General features: G+C 31.5%; 1 protein-coding gene across 4 annotated transcripts in view; it reads left to right on the forward strand.

Moving 5' to 3' along the window:
* Positions 1 to 4,882: 4,882 nt before the first annotated feature.
* The window catches only part of LOC129917835 (phosphorylase b kinase gamma catalytic chain, skeletal muscle/heart isoform), a 40,298-nt gene continuing 28,291 nt past the window's right edge, over positions 4,883 to 16,889 (forward strand). For 2 of the 4 annotated variants that reach the window (XM_055998011.1, XM_055998013.1), the window contains exons 1-2: positions 4,886 to 5,219; positions 6,111 to 6,341. In XM_055998011.1, coding sequence (XP_055853986.1) covers positions 6,247 to 6,341 — 95 coding nt within the window. In that variant the 5' untranslated portion in view covers positions 4,886 to 5,219; positions 6,111 to 6,246. Of the gene's footprint in view, positions 5,220 to 6,110; positions 6,342 to 16,889 lie in introns of all 4 variants that reach the window. The other 2 variants (XM_055998009.1, XM_055998010.1) reach the window with 2 other exon arrangements.

Raw genomic sequence — 16,889 nt, forward strand, 5'->3', positions numbered from 1 at the left:
TTTGTATTTTGTTTAATTATTTTAATTGTACGTAATGTGGGCTATCGTGAATACAAATTTCCCTGAGACTGTTTTCTTTCTTTCAAGCATAGCTTCTTTTTCAAAAGCTTTCCTCGGAATTTACTTCTGGGTCCCAGGAAATAAGTACCGATGGAGATTCACGATCGCACAAAAGAAAATTACACAAACATTTATATATACATACATATATCGTCTGATATTAGTAAATATTCCAGAATTTAGAGTGACTTACGTCAGCAGCTAACATTCGGTTAGTTAACGATCTTATAGAAACCGTTAAAAATTATGTTTAAATAAGGTACCTCACATGTCACATCATACCATAAACTCAAAAACAGCTAAAATACTTTTTTTCGCGTATTCTAACTACAATATGTTAAAAACTAAGACTGATAAAATATTTCTGACGTCATATTTGAGTTTAGCAGACCAAAAACCATTGGAAAAGTTTAACACAATCGCTCTTTTTCTTGAATATCGTACCGCTCGTATTACGCAATATTCATTTTTATCAAAAAAAAAAAACAAAACCGTCTTCCATGGACCAAAAGTGAAATTTATGGTTTTTCTCATAGTTTCTATTGCCGAAATTAAAATAGGACCACACCGCAGGCACCAGCTTTCCAATACAAAAAGAATTATCAAAATTGGTTCACTCAGTCCAAAGTTATGAGATAACAAACATAAAAAAAGTCGATAAAAAAACACCTTGAGAAGTTTTTCAACGCAGTAAAATGCACGTCCAGGTGCTTCTGAACGTCTAATTAAAAACGACATTAATTTCTGTCGGCCATGTTCGCAATTCAATCGAAATCGAATTAAAATCCCTTTTCAATTTCATGTGAAATGAAATTGCATGTTCTACATTTCGATTAATTTCGAAAACTTCGAAACAATATGGCCAACACAGATTGAGTGCATCAGTGAAAAGTCTTTCCCAAAAAAGTGATGACATTTTTTATCACATATGTTTTTAATTAGGGTTGTTTTATAGTTGTCAAATAAATATTAATTACGAAAATAATTCAAATACCTAAGTTTTTTTTTCATAATTTTCCTTAAAAATGCACGAAGCAAAGTGAATTCAATTCTATCAGAAAATGTAATTCACCGAAATGCAGAACAACAAATTTCACTATCGGCATGTGGATTCACAAAAAGATGAATGAATAACATATGGACATGTATATTTTTTTCGTGGTCAAAAATAACTTACTTCACCAACTGTACGAAAACTCAAATCAAATAAACATTGGGGCTTATTATGATGGTCAAAACAGACGTGCAGTTTTTTCCCTGCAGCAAAATAAAATAACACGGGCTCTTATGGGAGAAAAATCTGCATGCAGCGCAGAGCTGCATCATGTCTCTATTTCTAAATACAAAATACTAGCTATTTGGCATTACTGATATTGGCAGTTGACACAATCTATCATTCAAAAATTCAAATTACGTTCTTTTTGATTTCCTTCAAATGGAGGAACTTATTGAATTCATAAAAAAACATAACCATCTTGTTTTATTTTATAAATTCAATTATTTCTTCCATTTTAACCGCTTATAATCCATTTGTATCGTTTTCTTACAAAAAAAATATCAAGGTTATCAATTTTTTTGACAGAAATCGGCCTCAATAATTTAAAAAGTTATGCAGCGATGCATGTAGAAATCGGCCTCAATAATTTAAAAAGTGATGCAGCGATCTGTTTTAGCCATTACGAATTATATTCGTATCGAAAATTTGCTACTATAGCTTGGTACGCAGATCGAGCTTAATTTTAGCGAAGATAAAATTCCCATACAAGTTATCGATAATTTATAAGGGCTCCATTTATTTAGATCGACTAAAATTTTTCGATAATCTGTATGGCAGCTAAAAATTACATCGAGCTGCGTACCAGGCTTATTCCCAAAAAAAAACAATCACAAACTCCAATCGTTGTGACGATTTGAATTACATTCCGTGATTGTTTTTTCGTGAATCAAAGCAAATTCCGATACGTATGGAATTCGTGATGAGGCCGATTAGCTTTGATGGCCACTTTAAACCTATAGCCTGGTACGCTGCTCGCGCTAAATTTTAGCCGAGATAAAATTCCCATACAAGTTATCGATAATTTGTATGGGATCCATTTTAGCTCAGCTAAAAATTTTCGATAATTTGTATGGAAGCTAAAGTTTAGCGCGAGCAGCGTACCAGGCTTATGTCTAGAATGCTAAGGCACTGGAACGAAGCGATGCCCTCCTTTGACTTCCATATAAGTAAATCGTCACTTAGAAAAAATCTCCGGAATACCCTGCTGCACTAATCATTCTCATCTTATGCCCAGATATGAACACCTCCATCCAAACCTCCTTATTTTTTAAGCTTGGTTTTTAATATAGTTTTTGGTTTTTTTTTTGTTGTTTCCCATAAAACAACATTAAGGTGGGCCTTAGCAGTGGCGTACGTTGAGTCACCGGGGCCCCGGGGTAAGACTAAAATTTGGGGCCCCTTTGATATTTGGGGGCCCCTTAGTTACAAAAAAAAATTACGTATACACCATACGTTTTTTTTTGTATGGCTTATTTAGTTTTAGGTTTATTTTAATTTTTTAATATGTTCGTAATGCACTTTGCTATACTTACTTAAAATGTCTCTCATAAAAGTAGTAAACACTTGTACTAGGGGCCCCCAAAATAAAATATTTAGAGACCCCTAAAATAAAAATTTTTTTAGCTTAGGATTGATAGTTCTTGGGGCCTCTGTTCTGAAGTAATAAAAACATATTTTATTTTCCATCATCAGACATATTTTTTTTTATTTTGGGGCCCCTGAAAAATTATTTTTAGAGCCTCAAAATTAAGTGCTTAGAGGCCCCTAAAATATAATATAATTTTTTTGGAGCCAAGAATTAAAAGGTATTGGGGCCTCTGTTCTGAAGTAATATTCGGAATGCCACCAATAACGTAATGTTTTTATTTTGGGCCCTGATGTATTTATGTTGGGGCCCCTGAATTTATATTTAATTTTCCATTTGATTGTTTTGAACCACTTTTGAAGATCCTCAAATAATATTTTTTTGCTGTTTTGGGGCCCCTAATGTATTATTTGTGGTGGCAAAGATTTTTCAAGTAATATTTTTTGGGGCCCTAAGATAAAATTATAATTTTTCTTTTAAAAAAGCAGTTTATTTTTTTTTTTTTGGGGCCCCTGGGGTAACTTTTTTTTTAAATCAATATACATAAATTGTGTGGCTACAAATGCATTATACATTACACTGAATGACATAATTTGTCTCCCTGGTTACTTCGTACTCAATTTATGTTAACAGTTTGCTTCTCTGCATTGGCTCCAGTGGGGGCCTTGGGGTCGGTCGGGGGCCCCGGGGCACCGCCCTGCTTGCCCCAAGGGAGTGTACGCCCCTGGGCCTTAGGGTTTAATAAAACAAAAACAACACACAACAAGAACAAAAAAAAAATGTTAAATTAGTCTAAGGTAGTTTAAGTTAGTTTTTAATTAGTTTTAAGCATTGAATAATTACAAATAGAAGTGGACACCCAGGGAAACTTCCGCTGTAAAATTGTCGTCGCTAGTATCGTGCGTTGAATTAAAAAAGCAAATCCAACAATCCAAAAGCAAAGCCAACAATCCAAAAGCAAATCCAGCAACCCAAAATCAAATCCTAAACAGCTTATACATATAGATAAAAGTTTTCCTATATCAAAAAGTGGAGATAGCCTAGAGGATAAGGTTTAGTTTACCTGCCCAGGTTCGAATCTGACGGGAAATTGAGATTGTTTTTTTTTTTATGCCTGGTACGCTGCTCGCGCTAAATTTTAGCTCCCATACAAATTATCGAAAATTTTTAGCCGAGATAAAATGGATCCCATACAAGTTATCGATAACTTGTATGGGAATTTTATCTCAGCTAAATTTTAGCGCGAGCAGCGTACCAGGCTTTACATTACTAGAATAAAAATTAATTAAATTTCTCAAAAAAAATCTCCGCAAAAAAAAATAAAATTTCAAATTTTACCGGTATTCGAACCTAGGCCAGTAGGAGTAATAGGCATCGTCCTTGTTCTCTTGAATAATATGACTTTTCAAAATACGAAAACTTATATCAATATAAGCTCTTTGAAGGCTTGGCCACACCGGAGGGTACGCGGTAGCGGTACGGGTAGCGGCAACGATATTTGTATTAAAAAAATTCCAAACCCGAACGTTGATGTGTCAGTTTGGAATTTTTTCCATACAAATACCCGTACCGTTACCTGTACCTCTACCGCGTACCCTCCGGTGTGGCCAAGCCTTGAAATGTATAATAATATTATTAATTTTTGTATGAAGGTTTAAAAAAATTATTAGTTAAGACTCAACTCGAAAATACATGATAGTTGAGGCGCACACCTGTAGTTCATCTATCTTCCGGTACTCTTATAGTCGCATGAGTAATCTGCGGTGTCACTTCTATTTGTAATTATTATGTTTTAAGTCATAGCTTGTACTAAGCTTAAATAAATAAATAAATAAAAATAGCGTACATATGTCTAAAAACAATACCTCTTATGATAAATAAATGTGTCTAATTTATTGAACCAGAGTGTACATAAATAAAGTCGAATGAACTCAAAACAAAACTCCCAAAAGTATGCACCAAATTCTACAAAAACAAATCCTGCTCTCATCTTACAATCTCTCATGCTATATTTTCTAACACGTTCCTCTTGTTTGCTTTCCACTGACATTCTTGATGGTGTGCAACAGAGATAACTCCATTGTTTATTCAATTATTTTTTTTTTGTCCTTTCCTTGAGCAAAGAGAGTACATAAAAACTTTTTTTTATATTCGTTTGCATTTACTTTCTCCACACCATCATTCGCTAAATTCATTTGCTGTTAGTCGGTTCGTTTGCTGCTGCCATTTCGTTGTTGGTTGCACTTGTTTCACGAAATTTCCAATCAAATTTAGTTTTTTTCTTTTCTCTGAATGTGAATTTTACTTCAACAACTTTATCAAATCTTATATTTACTGAACGACCATCTGTTCTCCCATTCATCAACTTAACTTATTGCGCGCTCCCCCCAAACAACAGTTTGACAGCGACCGCGAGCGAAGAGTGTGAAAAACGGGTCAATACTTTTTTTTCTCCAAATTGAAAATAACCTGAAACTGAAACCGAACTGAACTTTTCTACGCAATTTTTTGTTTAATGTGTGTAAATAAAAATTCCTTTTTTTAAATTCCTAAGAAATTAATTTATAATCAATTTTTTTAGTTAATAGAAAAGAGGAACATATTTGCAAAAATAAAGCAAAAGAGTAGCCGAATTTTTGTAGAATGTAGATTAACCTTTTTTGACATTGAACATTTTTTTTTTCTTCTCATGTTTGTGTCTCTTTTTGTCGTATTTATTAAGAAGGACTGACCGTCTACTGTTCGTTTACTGTCCCTTGTTTTGTTGACCAAAAAATTGACGGTATTTTTTATTTATGTATTTTTGCAAAAGATTTTTTTTTTTTATGAAAATTAATTAAATTTGTATCCCACAAATTTACCCATGAAAAAATTAAAACGAAACAGAAGAGAATAGTTAAATAGTCAAAAATCCCAAACTACGAAGAATACATCTTAAAGAAGGCAAAAAAAAAAAAAACAACAAAAAAATCATTTTAATTGAAGAAAAAGTTGTGTAATTTATCACAGAACGACAGACACAATCTTATTTCGTTTTTTTTTTTTGTATGATTTTGTGCTTTTTTACTCGCAGCCGCACATTAAACATCTTTTTGGATTGTTGTCACTCTTCTCTTCTGACTTCACTTTAGACTTTACTACTTGCTGGTTATTACTTATATTTGTTGTTATAAAAATAGACTACTGCACGTTTTATTTAAATAATTTTCGTGACTTATTACGAATTTTTTTGTGTTTGAGCGAGTTTAGTCGGGGTCTGTTGGGTCTCTTTCGTTTGTAAGGAAAAAAGAAAATATTAATCTACTTGCTACAACCTCTACCGGCATTGCTCTTTAATAGTTTATTCTTTAAAAATTATAATAAAAAATAAAAACACAAACTAAAAGCTGTTGATTTATTTTAATCTAGATTCCATTTTTTTGTTGCCTGTTTTAAAATAATTGTAAAACTTTGTGAATAGAAAAACAAAATAAAAAAAGAACAGTTTGTTGTCTTTTTTTTCGCAACGTTGTATTAAATTTTGAGCAAAATTCGGCGAGCAGACATGGCCAAGGACGAAGAAGATGAAGATTTGTTGCCTGACAAAGATGCAGCTAAAGGTTTCTATGCTAAATATGAACCAAAAGAAATTCTTGGAAGGTAAGTTTAAATTAAGTTAGTACATAATTTGTATTTTCTGCCATTAGTCATTTTTCTATTAAAATGAAAACTTTCTTATTCTATATTTCTGGTTTTTCTTCCTTCAAATTTTTGTGCTGATTTTTGCATATTTTTCTCTTTCTTTTGCCCTCTAATTTTTTTTTTTTTTGTTGGCAATTTAATTAAAGTGTTGCCAAGAGTGAATTTTATACTTTAAAATGTTTGTTTCGCTAAATTTATTCGTATGAAGGTTTTTTACTTCGTTAGTTTAATTTTTTGTAGTAGACCAGTGCCGATGCCTTCAAAAACATTAAAAAGTACAAAAAAATCATAGTAGGATGAAACCCATTGGAAAAGGAGGGGAATATGATAAGAATGAAAGGAAAAATAAATTACGGGCGAGCCGAGTTCGGGAAGTGGGTGGGTTGAGTTTTTAATGGTAAAAAATGGTATATCTCGATTTCCGGCAAAACTACAAATCCTATAGAAAAAAGTTGTATGGCAAAGTTGTAGGTAATAAAAAGATCTACAACTTTTGTATCAACAATTTTTTCACATAACCTCAAAATTTATGTGAAAAATTCAAAAAACCGAGTTTTTGGTTTTTTATTTTTATCTTTTTCAAAAAAATGTTTTTTTCTACGAAATTTTGTGAAAATTTACCTTATTATGTCCCAAATACACTGTAATTTATTTGATTTAAAATATTAATTTGTTCACCTTATTTTGACTTAATACCAAAAAAACACCCTAATTTTCAATCGAAAATTCACGTGTCAAAATATGAGCTTTTTTCAAAAAGTCGGTGGGCATTTCGTTCGTTAAAATGTCTATTTTCTGATCGTGTAAAAAAAATTTTACATTAGTATACTATAGAACATGTTCTAGTAAAATTCAAAAAATGAAAAAAGCTTGAATTCGAAAAAACTTTTTTTTCATTGTTTACAATTTTGGCCTATTTATTAAAATTTACACTTTAATTACTCAAAAAACGTAAGATTAATCAATGTTACATGAAATCTTACGTTTTTTGAGTAATTAAAATGTAAATTTGAATAAATAGGCCAAAATTGTAAACAATGATAATTTTTTTTTTAATTCAAGCTTTTTTCATTTTTTGAATTTTACTAGAACATGTTCTTTAGTATACTAATGTACATTTTTTTTTACACCATCAGAAAATAGACATTATACCGAACGAAATGCCCACCGACTTTTTGAAAAAAGCTCATATTTTGACACGTGAATTTTCGATTGAAAATTAGGGTGTTTTTTTGGTATTAAGTCAAAATAAGGTGAACAAATTAATATTTTAAATCAAATAAATTACAGTGTATTTGGGACATAATAAGGTAAGTTTTCACCAAATTTCGTAGAAAAAAACATTTGTTTGAAAAAGATAAAAATAAAAAACCATAAACTCGGTTTTTTGAATTTTTCACATAAATTTTGAGGTTATGTGAAAAAATTGTTGATACAAAAGTTGTAGATCTTTTTATTACCTACAACTTTGCCATACAACTTTTTTCTATAGGATTTGTAGTTTTGCCGGAAATCGAGATATACCATTTTTTACCATTAAAAACTCAACCCACCCACTTCCCGAACTCGGCTCGCCCGTAATTTATTTTTCCTTTAATTTTCATCATGTTCACCTCCTTCTCCAATGGGTTTCATCCTACTATGATTTTTTTTGGTTTCAAAAATTATCGACCCTGGTCTATAGGTACTATATAGGAATTCTTTTGCTTATTTCTATTGGAATTAATTTTCAAACTATTCTATGTAATGATTGATTGAAATAGATCGAGAGCCTACAGCAAATTTTGGGAGTCGAGGTTCTAATAACGAATTTAAAAGTCTAGCAGCTTTAAATCGCGGCCTTACATATATTGTTTTCGGGAAATAAAATATGGCGAGTTTTCCAATTAATATGAGTAGACTAAATTAACACAAATTAAGATTTTGAATATAAGGAATGATGCTGTGTCATATCCCCTTATCTTAAATACCTTAACCTCAACAGGCGACAAATAGAACTGAACAGAAAAGTCTCCAAAACAAAGCCGCTTAAAGCCTAGTACGCTCACGGTTGCCACTTAAAAAAAAATTTGTGACCAAGAATGTAAATAAAAATGACCAAACACAACTAAAAATGACCAAAATAATTTGTTTCTGCCAACTTTTAACTAAAGACAAAATTATATAAAGAATATACGTAAGGGACATTAGAACAGTAACTATAAATGGAGGGCTCACAGCTATAACGGACCAAGTAAAAAAAAAAAAATTCAAATCTAGTGCCAAAGGTTTAAGATCTATCATTAGTTTGGTCAAAAAGTGTTTCGTTTCAAATAATTGTCATTTGTTGCAAAAAACTTCCGAAATGGAGATCATTGATGTTACTTAAAATGTTTAAAGATAAAATTAATTGTTTAAGATTAGAAGTTTCTCAGCTTTTTTACTATAAAAACATCTTCAATGTACTCAAAAAAAAGTTCTCTGTTCCTCTGGACAGGAAGTAATATTTTTGATATACATAGGTACTGTTTATTTGTATACCCAACATGGCATCCTTTAATTTTTTGTGGACATGAAAATTGAAAGTAGAGCTTTCACGTGAACAAGATTATACCCGGAAAAATTAAATGTCACTTTTCCCTTATTCTGAGTTGTGGTCGAAAAGTTGTTCACGTTCGGAAAATTCCCCGTATTTCGAACTTTTTTCCGGTTATATGCTAGGTAAACAGCTGGTTTCTCACTAAAATTTTGGTAAGAACATAAGAAACTAGTCGAACAAAAAAAATTTCGGGTAGAACTTTTTACTGGAAACTAATAATAGAACAGGCTGATACTTTGTCCATTTCTTCAGAAAAAAGTGTGACCAAATGACCAAGTGAATATAAAATGACTAATTTTGGTCATAAATGACCATTGTGGCAACGGTGAGTACGCTGCTGAAGCGAAACGAAAAATTTTGAAGTCTTCAAAGTCAACAGCGGACAAGTTAACGAAAAAATACCATCATGTATTATAGAAAAGTAAAAATAATAGAAACATAAATACCTACAAAAATTCAAGAAAAAACATCCGAAATTAAGTTTTAAAGCAAAAACAAAACAAATTTAATTTCGTTCAAGATTTCGTTAACGAAATTTTGTATGCAAAAATTTCGTTTCGCATCAGCAGACAGCAGCGTACCAGGCTTAAACAGCGTATATCTTGAGTTCTATTGATCGCATCGTCAAGATTGATGTCTTCAGGCTTAAAGAAAATGACGGAGCACCCTAAGTCCTTAGTCAGAATGTAAATTTGTGTTAATTTAGCCTAGATACTTACATTAATTGGAAAACTCGCGATATTTAACCTCCCGAAAACCATGTAATGCCGCTCTTAGACTAAAAGTAGAGTTTGATAATTGAGTTCATTTGAGTGATCGATAATAATTTAAGTTCAGATCATGCTACATTTTTGTTCAAAACAAACAATTTTACAGAAAAAAAGAAAAAAAAAACAACGTCTTAAACATGTATAGTCCATGTACTCACATATTGTCCTGTAGAAATTAAATCTCTTGCCTCGGTCCTTACAAAATCAATCATGGTTCTAAACTATCGAACTAAACTTACACGGCTGTTCTAAAATTCGAAAATTGAATCCGTACGGATTGAAAATGGTTGTTCTGATTTCCATTCGACTTTTTTGTTGGAGAATATTGTTTTCCGGTAGCAAATTGCTATCCGGATTGAAAACGGCAAAAATTTGTCAGATTGAAGATATGTACGTTCGTTTTCCGAAACACCTATGAATCGGCAAAATGTGTTCGAATATGGAATACGGAGTAGCTGAAATTCGAAAACAGGAGAAAATTGAATTCGAATGGAAATGCCGGGTCAGAAAGATAATTCTTCTGTCAAAATAGGAAAAAAACACTCCTCTACGACCAAAGCGGAACATTACAAGTATACCTATCGCTACATGTAAAATTACACTAAAAAAGGAAGATTTAATGAAAACTAACCTTAGATGGGCCAAACGTAATACATGCCTGTCAACCAAAAAAATATGTATAAACTTGACATGTTTAAAGTGTTTGTTGAATCTAAATCCATTGCATAACAACTCCACCATAGGTCTTCTAACATGAAACTATTTAAAAGGAAGACACGCAAAACGACTGGATTAGTTCTCTAATCACTTCTTCAGGAGTTGCGTGGACGTAGAAAAAGAGGAAAGTTCAACATTTTCTGTATTGACAAAAAGCTTCGAATAGTTCGACGAGTGGGTTCCTATTTTGCTGGTTTTTTTGGTATCACAATCTAAGTGAGTCGAATCTGCAATCCCTACAAATTTGTATTTTTGATTCCGAGGAACGTTGAACTAGTTCACATGCAAAAATCCGGGAATCTATTTTGATATCAAATTTCAATAAAGAAATATTAAAACCTTCTTTCAGATGTTTTTTGTGTTAAATAACAAAAACTTCTGAACTTCATTAAGTTAACTTGGTTTGACTTAAACCTGTCGATTTCTAAACAAACATATTATACTTATTTAAATTCTGAAAGTTAAAGTTCTGCTAAAAAAATCCACTTGAGTCGAAATTTATATAATGCTAACAAAATCGAGAATTAATCTTCTTAATGAAACATAATGGGATATTGAATGCAATTGTCTCCATATTTAGCAAATTTTGTTTTCCTCGATGTCTTCAGTTTGCAAACAATTTCAACCGTGTGTACGTGTGAATTGATGCGTAACAAAATCATATAGAAAATAAGTTAATGCAGCGAACAGAAATGTTTTTGTTAATATTCGCTTATGAGATGACTATCACATCTCTAAATCATGTACAAATATTTAAACACTTTTCTGTACTTCTATTTCTTCATCACTCTTAAATTTAAATTTTCGAAAACTCAATTAATTTTATATTGTTAAAAGAGTAGTGATTGCTCTAAGAACAATTTCTAAAGGTTTTATTATCTCGAACACCTAAGCATAAACATGTTTAATTTTTATTCTGTGTATTCAGTTGATCAAATAATTTTTCTTTCTCTTAAAAGAAAAAAAAAAAAAAATACAAAAACCAGACAACCTTCTGTAGTCAATAGAGTGTACGACTTAGAAATCTCATTTAAGTTAATATAAAGGAACAGTTGAATTAAGTGAAATAAAAGAACAGATATTTCTATAGAATTTACGAAATGGCAAAATATAGTAGGTAGATAATAATAATTATGCACCTATATTTGTTTTTCTTATAAAAAAAAGAAATAAAATCAAATTGACAGCTATTAACCTAATTACATTTTGTCTGAAAAAGTTTGTTATAGAAATTTTATACTGAAAAGTTTAAAGAAACAATTTTGATAATAAATCAATACTTAAGTACTCATGTACCTATATTGTATATTGATTTTAATAATAATCCCATAGATTTAGCTTAGTTTGTTGTTGTATTTTTATAGTTCGGTTCATTAATTTCAATTGTTTTGCTTGAATGGTACTGGATTTTAAGTGTTTAATCTACTAGAAGTTGTTTAAAATGCCTCCAAACTTTCTCACAAAGTATATAGACATGTCAAAGATGTGAGAAGAAAATAATGTAAGCAAAAAATATGAAAATAGAATCCACAAAATCTGTCATCTCATTCCGAGAGACCCAGTATCGGGAAATATTTTAAAATTATTTGCTATACCATAAGCTTAAGTTTATGTTTTTAAATTACGCTGTTCTCTCGTTTTTGGTACTTTAAGGAGCCATATCAATTTTGTGGATGGAAGTTGGGAGTGATAGCATAAAATGATGGTATCTTGGGATAGGTCTTTTGAAAGCATGAGATAGGATATTTCAGTATACCCAAATTAAAGTGCACTAACAATGTAGTTTTGGAAATAACTATACCACCAACACATAATTGTTTCTAGTATGTGGATATTCATCCCACAATGCGAAAAAAGTTAGGTTCAAGACCATTAGAAGATCCAGGAAATGAATAAAAATTATATATTGTCTTTATTTGTTAAATGCGGAGTGTTCACTCAAAACATAGACAATGATTACAATCAAGAACAGTTTTGTTGGCAATTTTTATGATAGATGAGTTGAGTTCCAGAAAAAAAAACTCCAGCTATTAACAAAATTAAATATTTATATTATTGACAGGTAAATAGTCATAACAGTGACATAGTTAACTCACATACATATCGTATATCATGTATTTATAGTATACATTAATGTTATACCTATCTTGTTTGGCGTCACTTTTAAGTGTTATCTTAATATCCCGGTAGACGAAGAAACCCAAACAAATTTGCAGGTGATCTTTGAATGCTATTTAAAGGTCTATGACATCAATTTTATCTTTTTTTAACCTTGTAAATTTGCTTAAATTGTATAATACACAGTAATAATTGTGTTAAACATAGATAGACTCATAAAATAAAATTTATACTAGACTTTATGATGAGAAATTTAGCTGAACCAATTAAATATGTTTTATAAATTTGGCAGGGTTATACAATATTTTGATTTTTTAGTTTCTTTTTTTTTTCAATCCTAAAATAAATAAAGGAAACAAAACATGTTGAAAACCATTTAAAAACTAAATTCATATTGCATTCCCGTTTATGTAAATGTAAAGTAAAAAATCTCTGCCAGTTTTTAATTACAAACACAACCTAAATTCTTTAAAATACAATTACATATGTATATTCATTAAATCCCTGCTAATTTGTTTAAATAAATAATGCGCTTAATAAATAAATTACAAGATTACTGTAACACACACGCTGTACTGTAATTAAATAAATTTAAAGCAATTATGTTGTAAAGTATTGAAGCCAGTAAAATGTCTTTATAAAGATTTACTCTGTATTTACTGAAGTTCATTTAAATGCACCCACTCCCACATGCCAGGAAACGTGCTGGTAAAATTTATTAAGCTTTCAGTCCACAAGAGTTTTTTAGGGCATTGCTACTTTTAACCACTTAGTATGTAAAAGTTTTCACGTAAATAAATACTGTAAATACTTATGCAAACAGTACACCAACTGAAAAATTACTGATACAGTTTTAAAAATAAGTCTATATGCAAACGTGCATGCAGTTGTTTAAACAGATAAAAACACACTTTTTCAAGCCGGTTCAAAATATATGAAGGATAGGAAGAAACTGTAGACAATCATCATCACATACTTATAAAGCTTCTAAATGTTAACACAACCCTTAGGACCATAGGTTTTAGTGGTTTTAGGATTAAGTACGGTTTTCATAGACGTCACTCAAGTCGGCAAATATCTTAAGCTTTCTTTCGAGTAACATCCATGTTCTAGTCATCACTCGAGTCGAAATTTTTTTGCAAGTGAACGCCTGAAGAAACATTTTTAGGAAACGCTTAAATTTTATCTCACTCGGTTGGAATATGGGCAGTAGTGTGGTCCACGTTACAAGGAAAAAAACCATATAAACCATTAGTTCCCCACCTATTATTTTGTTAGACACATCAATACCAACATATGCTGAAAGTTTTAGCCCTCTTAAGTCTTGCGAAGAGGGCGCTCATAAGCTTTGAAGTATTAGATATTGTAACACCTTTTATCTGATGGTATCGTAATTGGACATGTCTTGGAGTTGGAATTTCGCTAAAAAACGATTAGTCCAGAAGTTCTCGATAACCCAGTAAACAAACTCATCTTTCTTTCGTGTTGAGTTACTCATTTTGTATTCATGAATTCTTTTTTTATTTTGGGGGAAAAAAGCATTCAAGCAAAAACTTTGAGGTTTTTGAGCGCCCAGTTTCACTTGAGCTAAAAAGCTGATATTTTACGTATTTAATACAAAATACATAAATAAAAAGATTTTAAGTGTGGAACAACGAAAATATGAAATCCAAAAAATTGAACCACCCTAATGGGCAGGGATATTTAGTCAATTGGACGCTTTAGTTTTGCTATGAAGAAAGACTTCACTTGGGCGAGTGTTTGAGTTTGAAAAAAATCTCAACTTGAATTTCGCTCTTAAACTGTTCTTTTGCATTTGAAAATGAGTTAATCCTTGATTAAAACCAATTGAAAACGGCATTATTAACCCTCTGTCGGCATACGGGTGCGAATTTGGCAGGAAAAAAATAAAAAAATTACGATTTGTCAAAAAAGTGGTCACAAAAAAGTCTCTTTATAAGGGTGAACATATTTTTTTTCGGAATTGTGAATACAATATTCGAATTAATCGGAATATTCTACATCAATTTCATACTTGATTCTCTATAAAATATTGTGACCGAAAAAAGTTCTAGCGACATGAAAAAGTATAAACCAAATTCGCACCCGTGTGCCTATCACGTCACAAAAAAGAGGTGTGCCTACAGAGGGTTAAATGTGCTCTCGACTCATTAAGATACAGCAATTACTTTGCATTGTCTAAAAGGGGCGGTCAAAACCAAGCGTTTTTCTCGAACAAATGACAATTCAAAACGAACTACTTTTTGACCAAACTAATAGAGTCAAGCCTTGCAAAGATTTTGGCAATAGATTTGTATTTTTTGAATTTTTTTTTTTGACTTGGTCGGTTACAGTTGTGAGACCTCCATAATGCACATTAGGATGACCCTTATTAAAAAAAATTGAAATTTGTACGCTCCCAAGGGCTCTAAATTAATTCTAACCGGTGCCTCCAATCGGTTAAAGTTTCTTACGGGAATAGCATGGAGTTTGGGACCTTTTGCGAACAATTTTAAATTCCAGCCAAACTATTTGCTCCAAACATTTGAAACATGCAGACTCAAACCTTATAGTTGTAGCTATCATAGGGGTGTTTCCTGATTTTCAAATGTTATAATTTCGAAAGATTGAGCTTGGTAAAGAAAACCATTTTTACTTTCTCTATTATTCGCATAACGTTCATCGAAAATTTCAAAAAAGTGGTTTTCGTCATGACTTTCGTCGGTCTGTGAGTCGTTGCGTCATCACTTCTATCTATACACGAAGCTGCAGCCTAAACAAGTGGACGGATTTTCTTGAAATTTTGGTACAGATTTTCGTAATTCTCGTCTTATCTTAATATTACGTATTTTTCAAAAGGTTCGAGATAAATAGGGAACTCCTAATGTTTGATTCATCGGACTGATCGCCCATATTGTTGATATAGCAAATAAAGCAAAAACAAATTGTTTCTCCTTTGTTGATGAAAGTGCCTTCTGATTATACTTAAATTTCCTAAACTGAAAAAGAACTCTGAAGAAGAAAATTTACCTCGGATTAAGAATTCAAATCGGTAATTTCTGCTTTTTTTGAAGAGCTTGACAATTTGCTTGTGCGGGATTTATAAACTTTTTACCAATGTTAAATATGCATTAGGCTTAACACAGTAAAGGAAAAATAAAAGCATGCTTAATTTACTCTTCTGCCCCTGCCAATCCATGAATTATTTGATCACCCCTCATATTAATGGTTTTCTATCGGGAATACATTCCATTTTATATTTGTTATTTTGAAGGTACTTAAGTAACCAGAAAAACGTTTAGGTTATACTCGTACGATCGTATTTGTATGATGTAATTCGACCCCCGGTTTGCATCACCAGCCGGGGCAGATATGCAATTTGCGACTATCCTCTCCTTATTCTATGATATAAGAAGTGGCGCAGTCCTCTTCGTTGCTTCTTCTCCTATTCTATAATCTGCTTTCATCTTTTTTATTGAAAAAGGGGCATATTGTCCAAATTCCTTGCAATTTGATTGCAAATCTGATTTTGAAGCTGGCAACACTATTTTATTTTTCAAACAATAGGTATTTTCTCTAATTTTAAAATTCGTTTTGATGACGTTCTTCTCTTTTATTAAATTTTCTTCTTTTATCGGTATTTTTTTTTTTTGTTTGTTTATTTTTTCTCATATATAGGTTTTTATATCATGCGAGATGAACAAAAGAGAGTCAGAAATATTTTGTATTTCTCTATGTATTTTTGCTTTTATGCTCATTTCATTCTTTTCTCTTGATCTTTTTTATTGACTTTGATTATTTTATTGCATGATCTGTTGCACGTGCTTATATTTTAATTGATTCGATAAATTTGTGGTGGTGGAGAGTTTTGTATGAACGTTGCCATTTAGCGATAGCTGCGAACTGCGATGCACCCATGACAAGACATATGAGACACACCCCTTTTATATTTTTGGTTCGAAAGTTTCAGAGATGTGATTTTTTTCAACAATGCTTTTCTTTTAGAATTAATTATCAAGGTCAAATTTTTTAAAGGTTAAGCAGGGAATCCTATCCTTTTCTTAAAAATTCTAGTCCCTAAGTATAAAGCTTAGTAAATATTTGTTTTTGTTGATATTGGCTATTGTTTGTAAATAGAAACAAATGATTACCCCAAAATCTATTTAAGGCCTCCTTCTTCGGTTATCATTATACTGTGTCACGAGAGTTCAAGTTCATAGACGCATTTCGTTCCAAGTCCACATTTTGTGATTCAGTGAATCAACAACCTCTCCTACAGTACTAAAAAGAATAATGAAGGTATCTCTCATCTGAAGAAAGCAA

The sequence above is a fragment of the Episyrphus balteatus genome, chromosome 4 (genome assembly GCF_945859705.1).
Source record: "Episyrphus balteatus chromosome 4, idEpiBalt1.1, whole genome shotgun sequence".
In the NCBI taxonomy this organism is placed as follows: Eukaryota; Metazoa; Arthropoda; class Insecta; order Diptera; family Syrphidae; genus Episyrphus; species Episyrphus balteatus.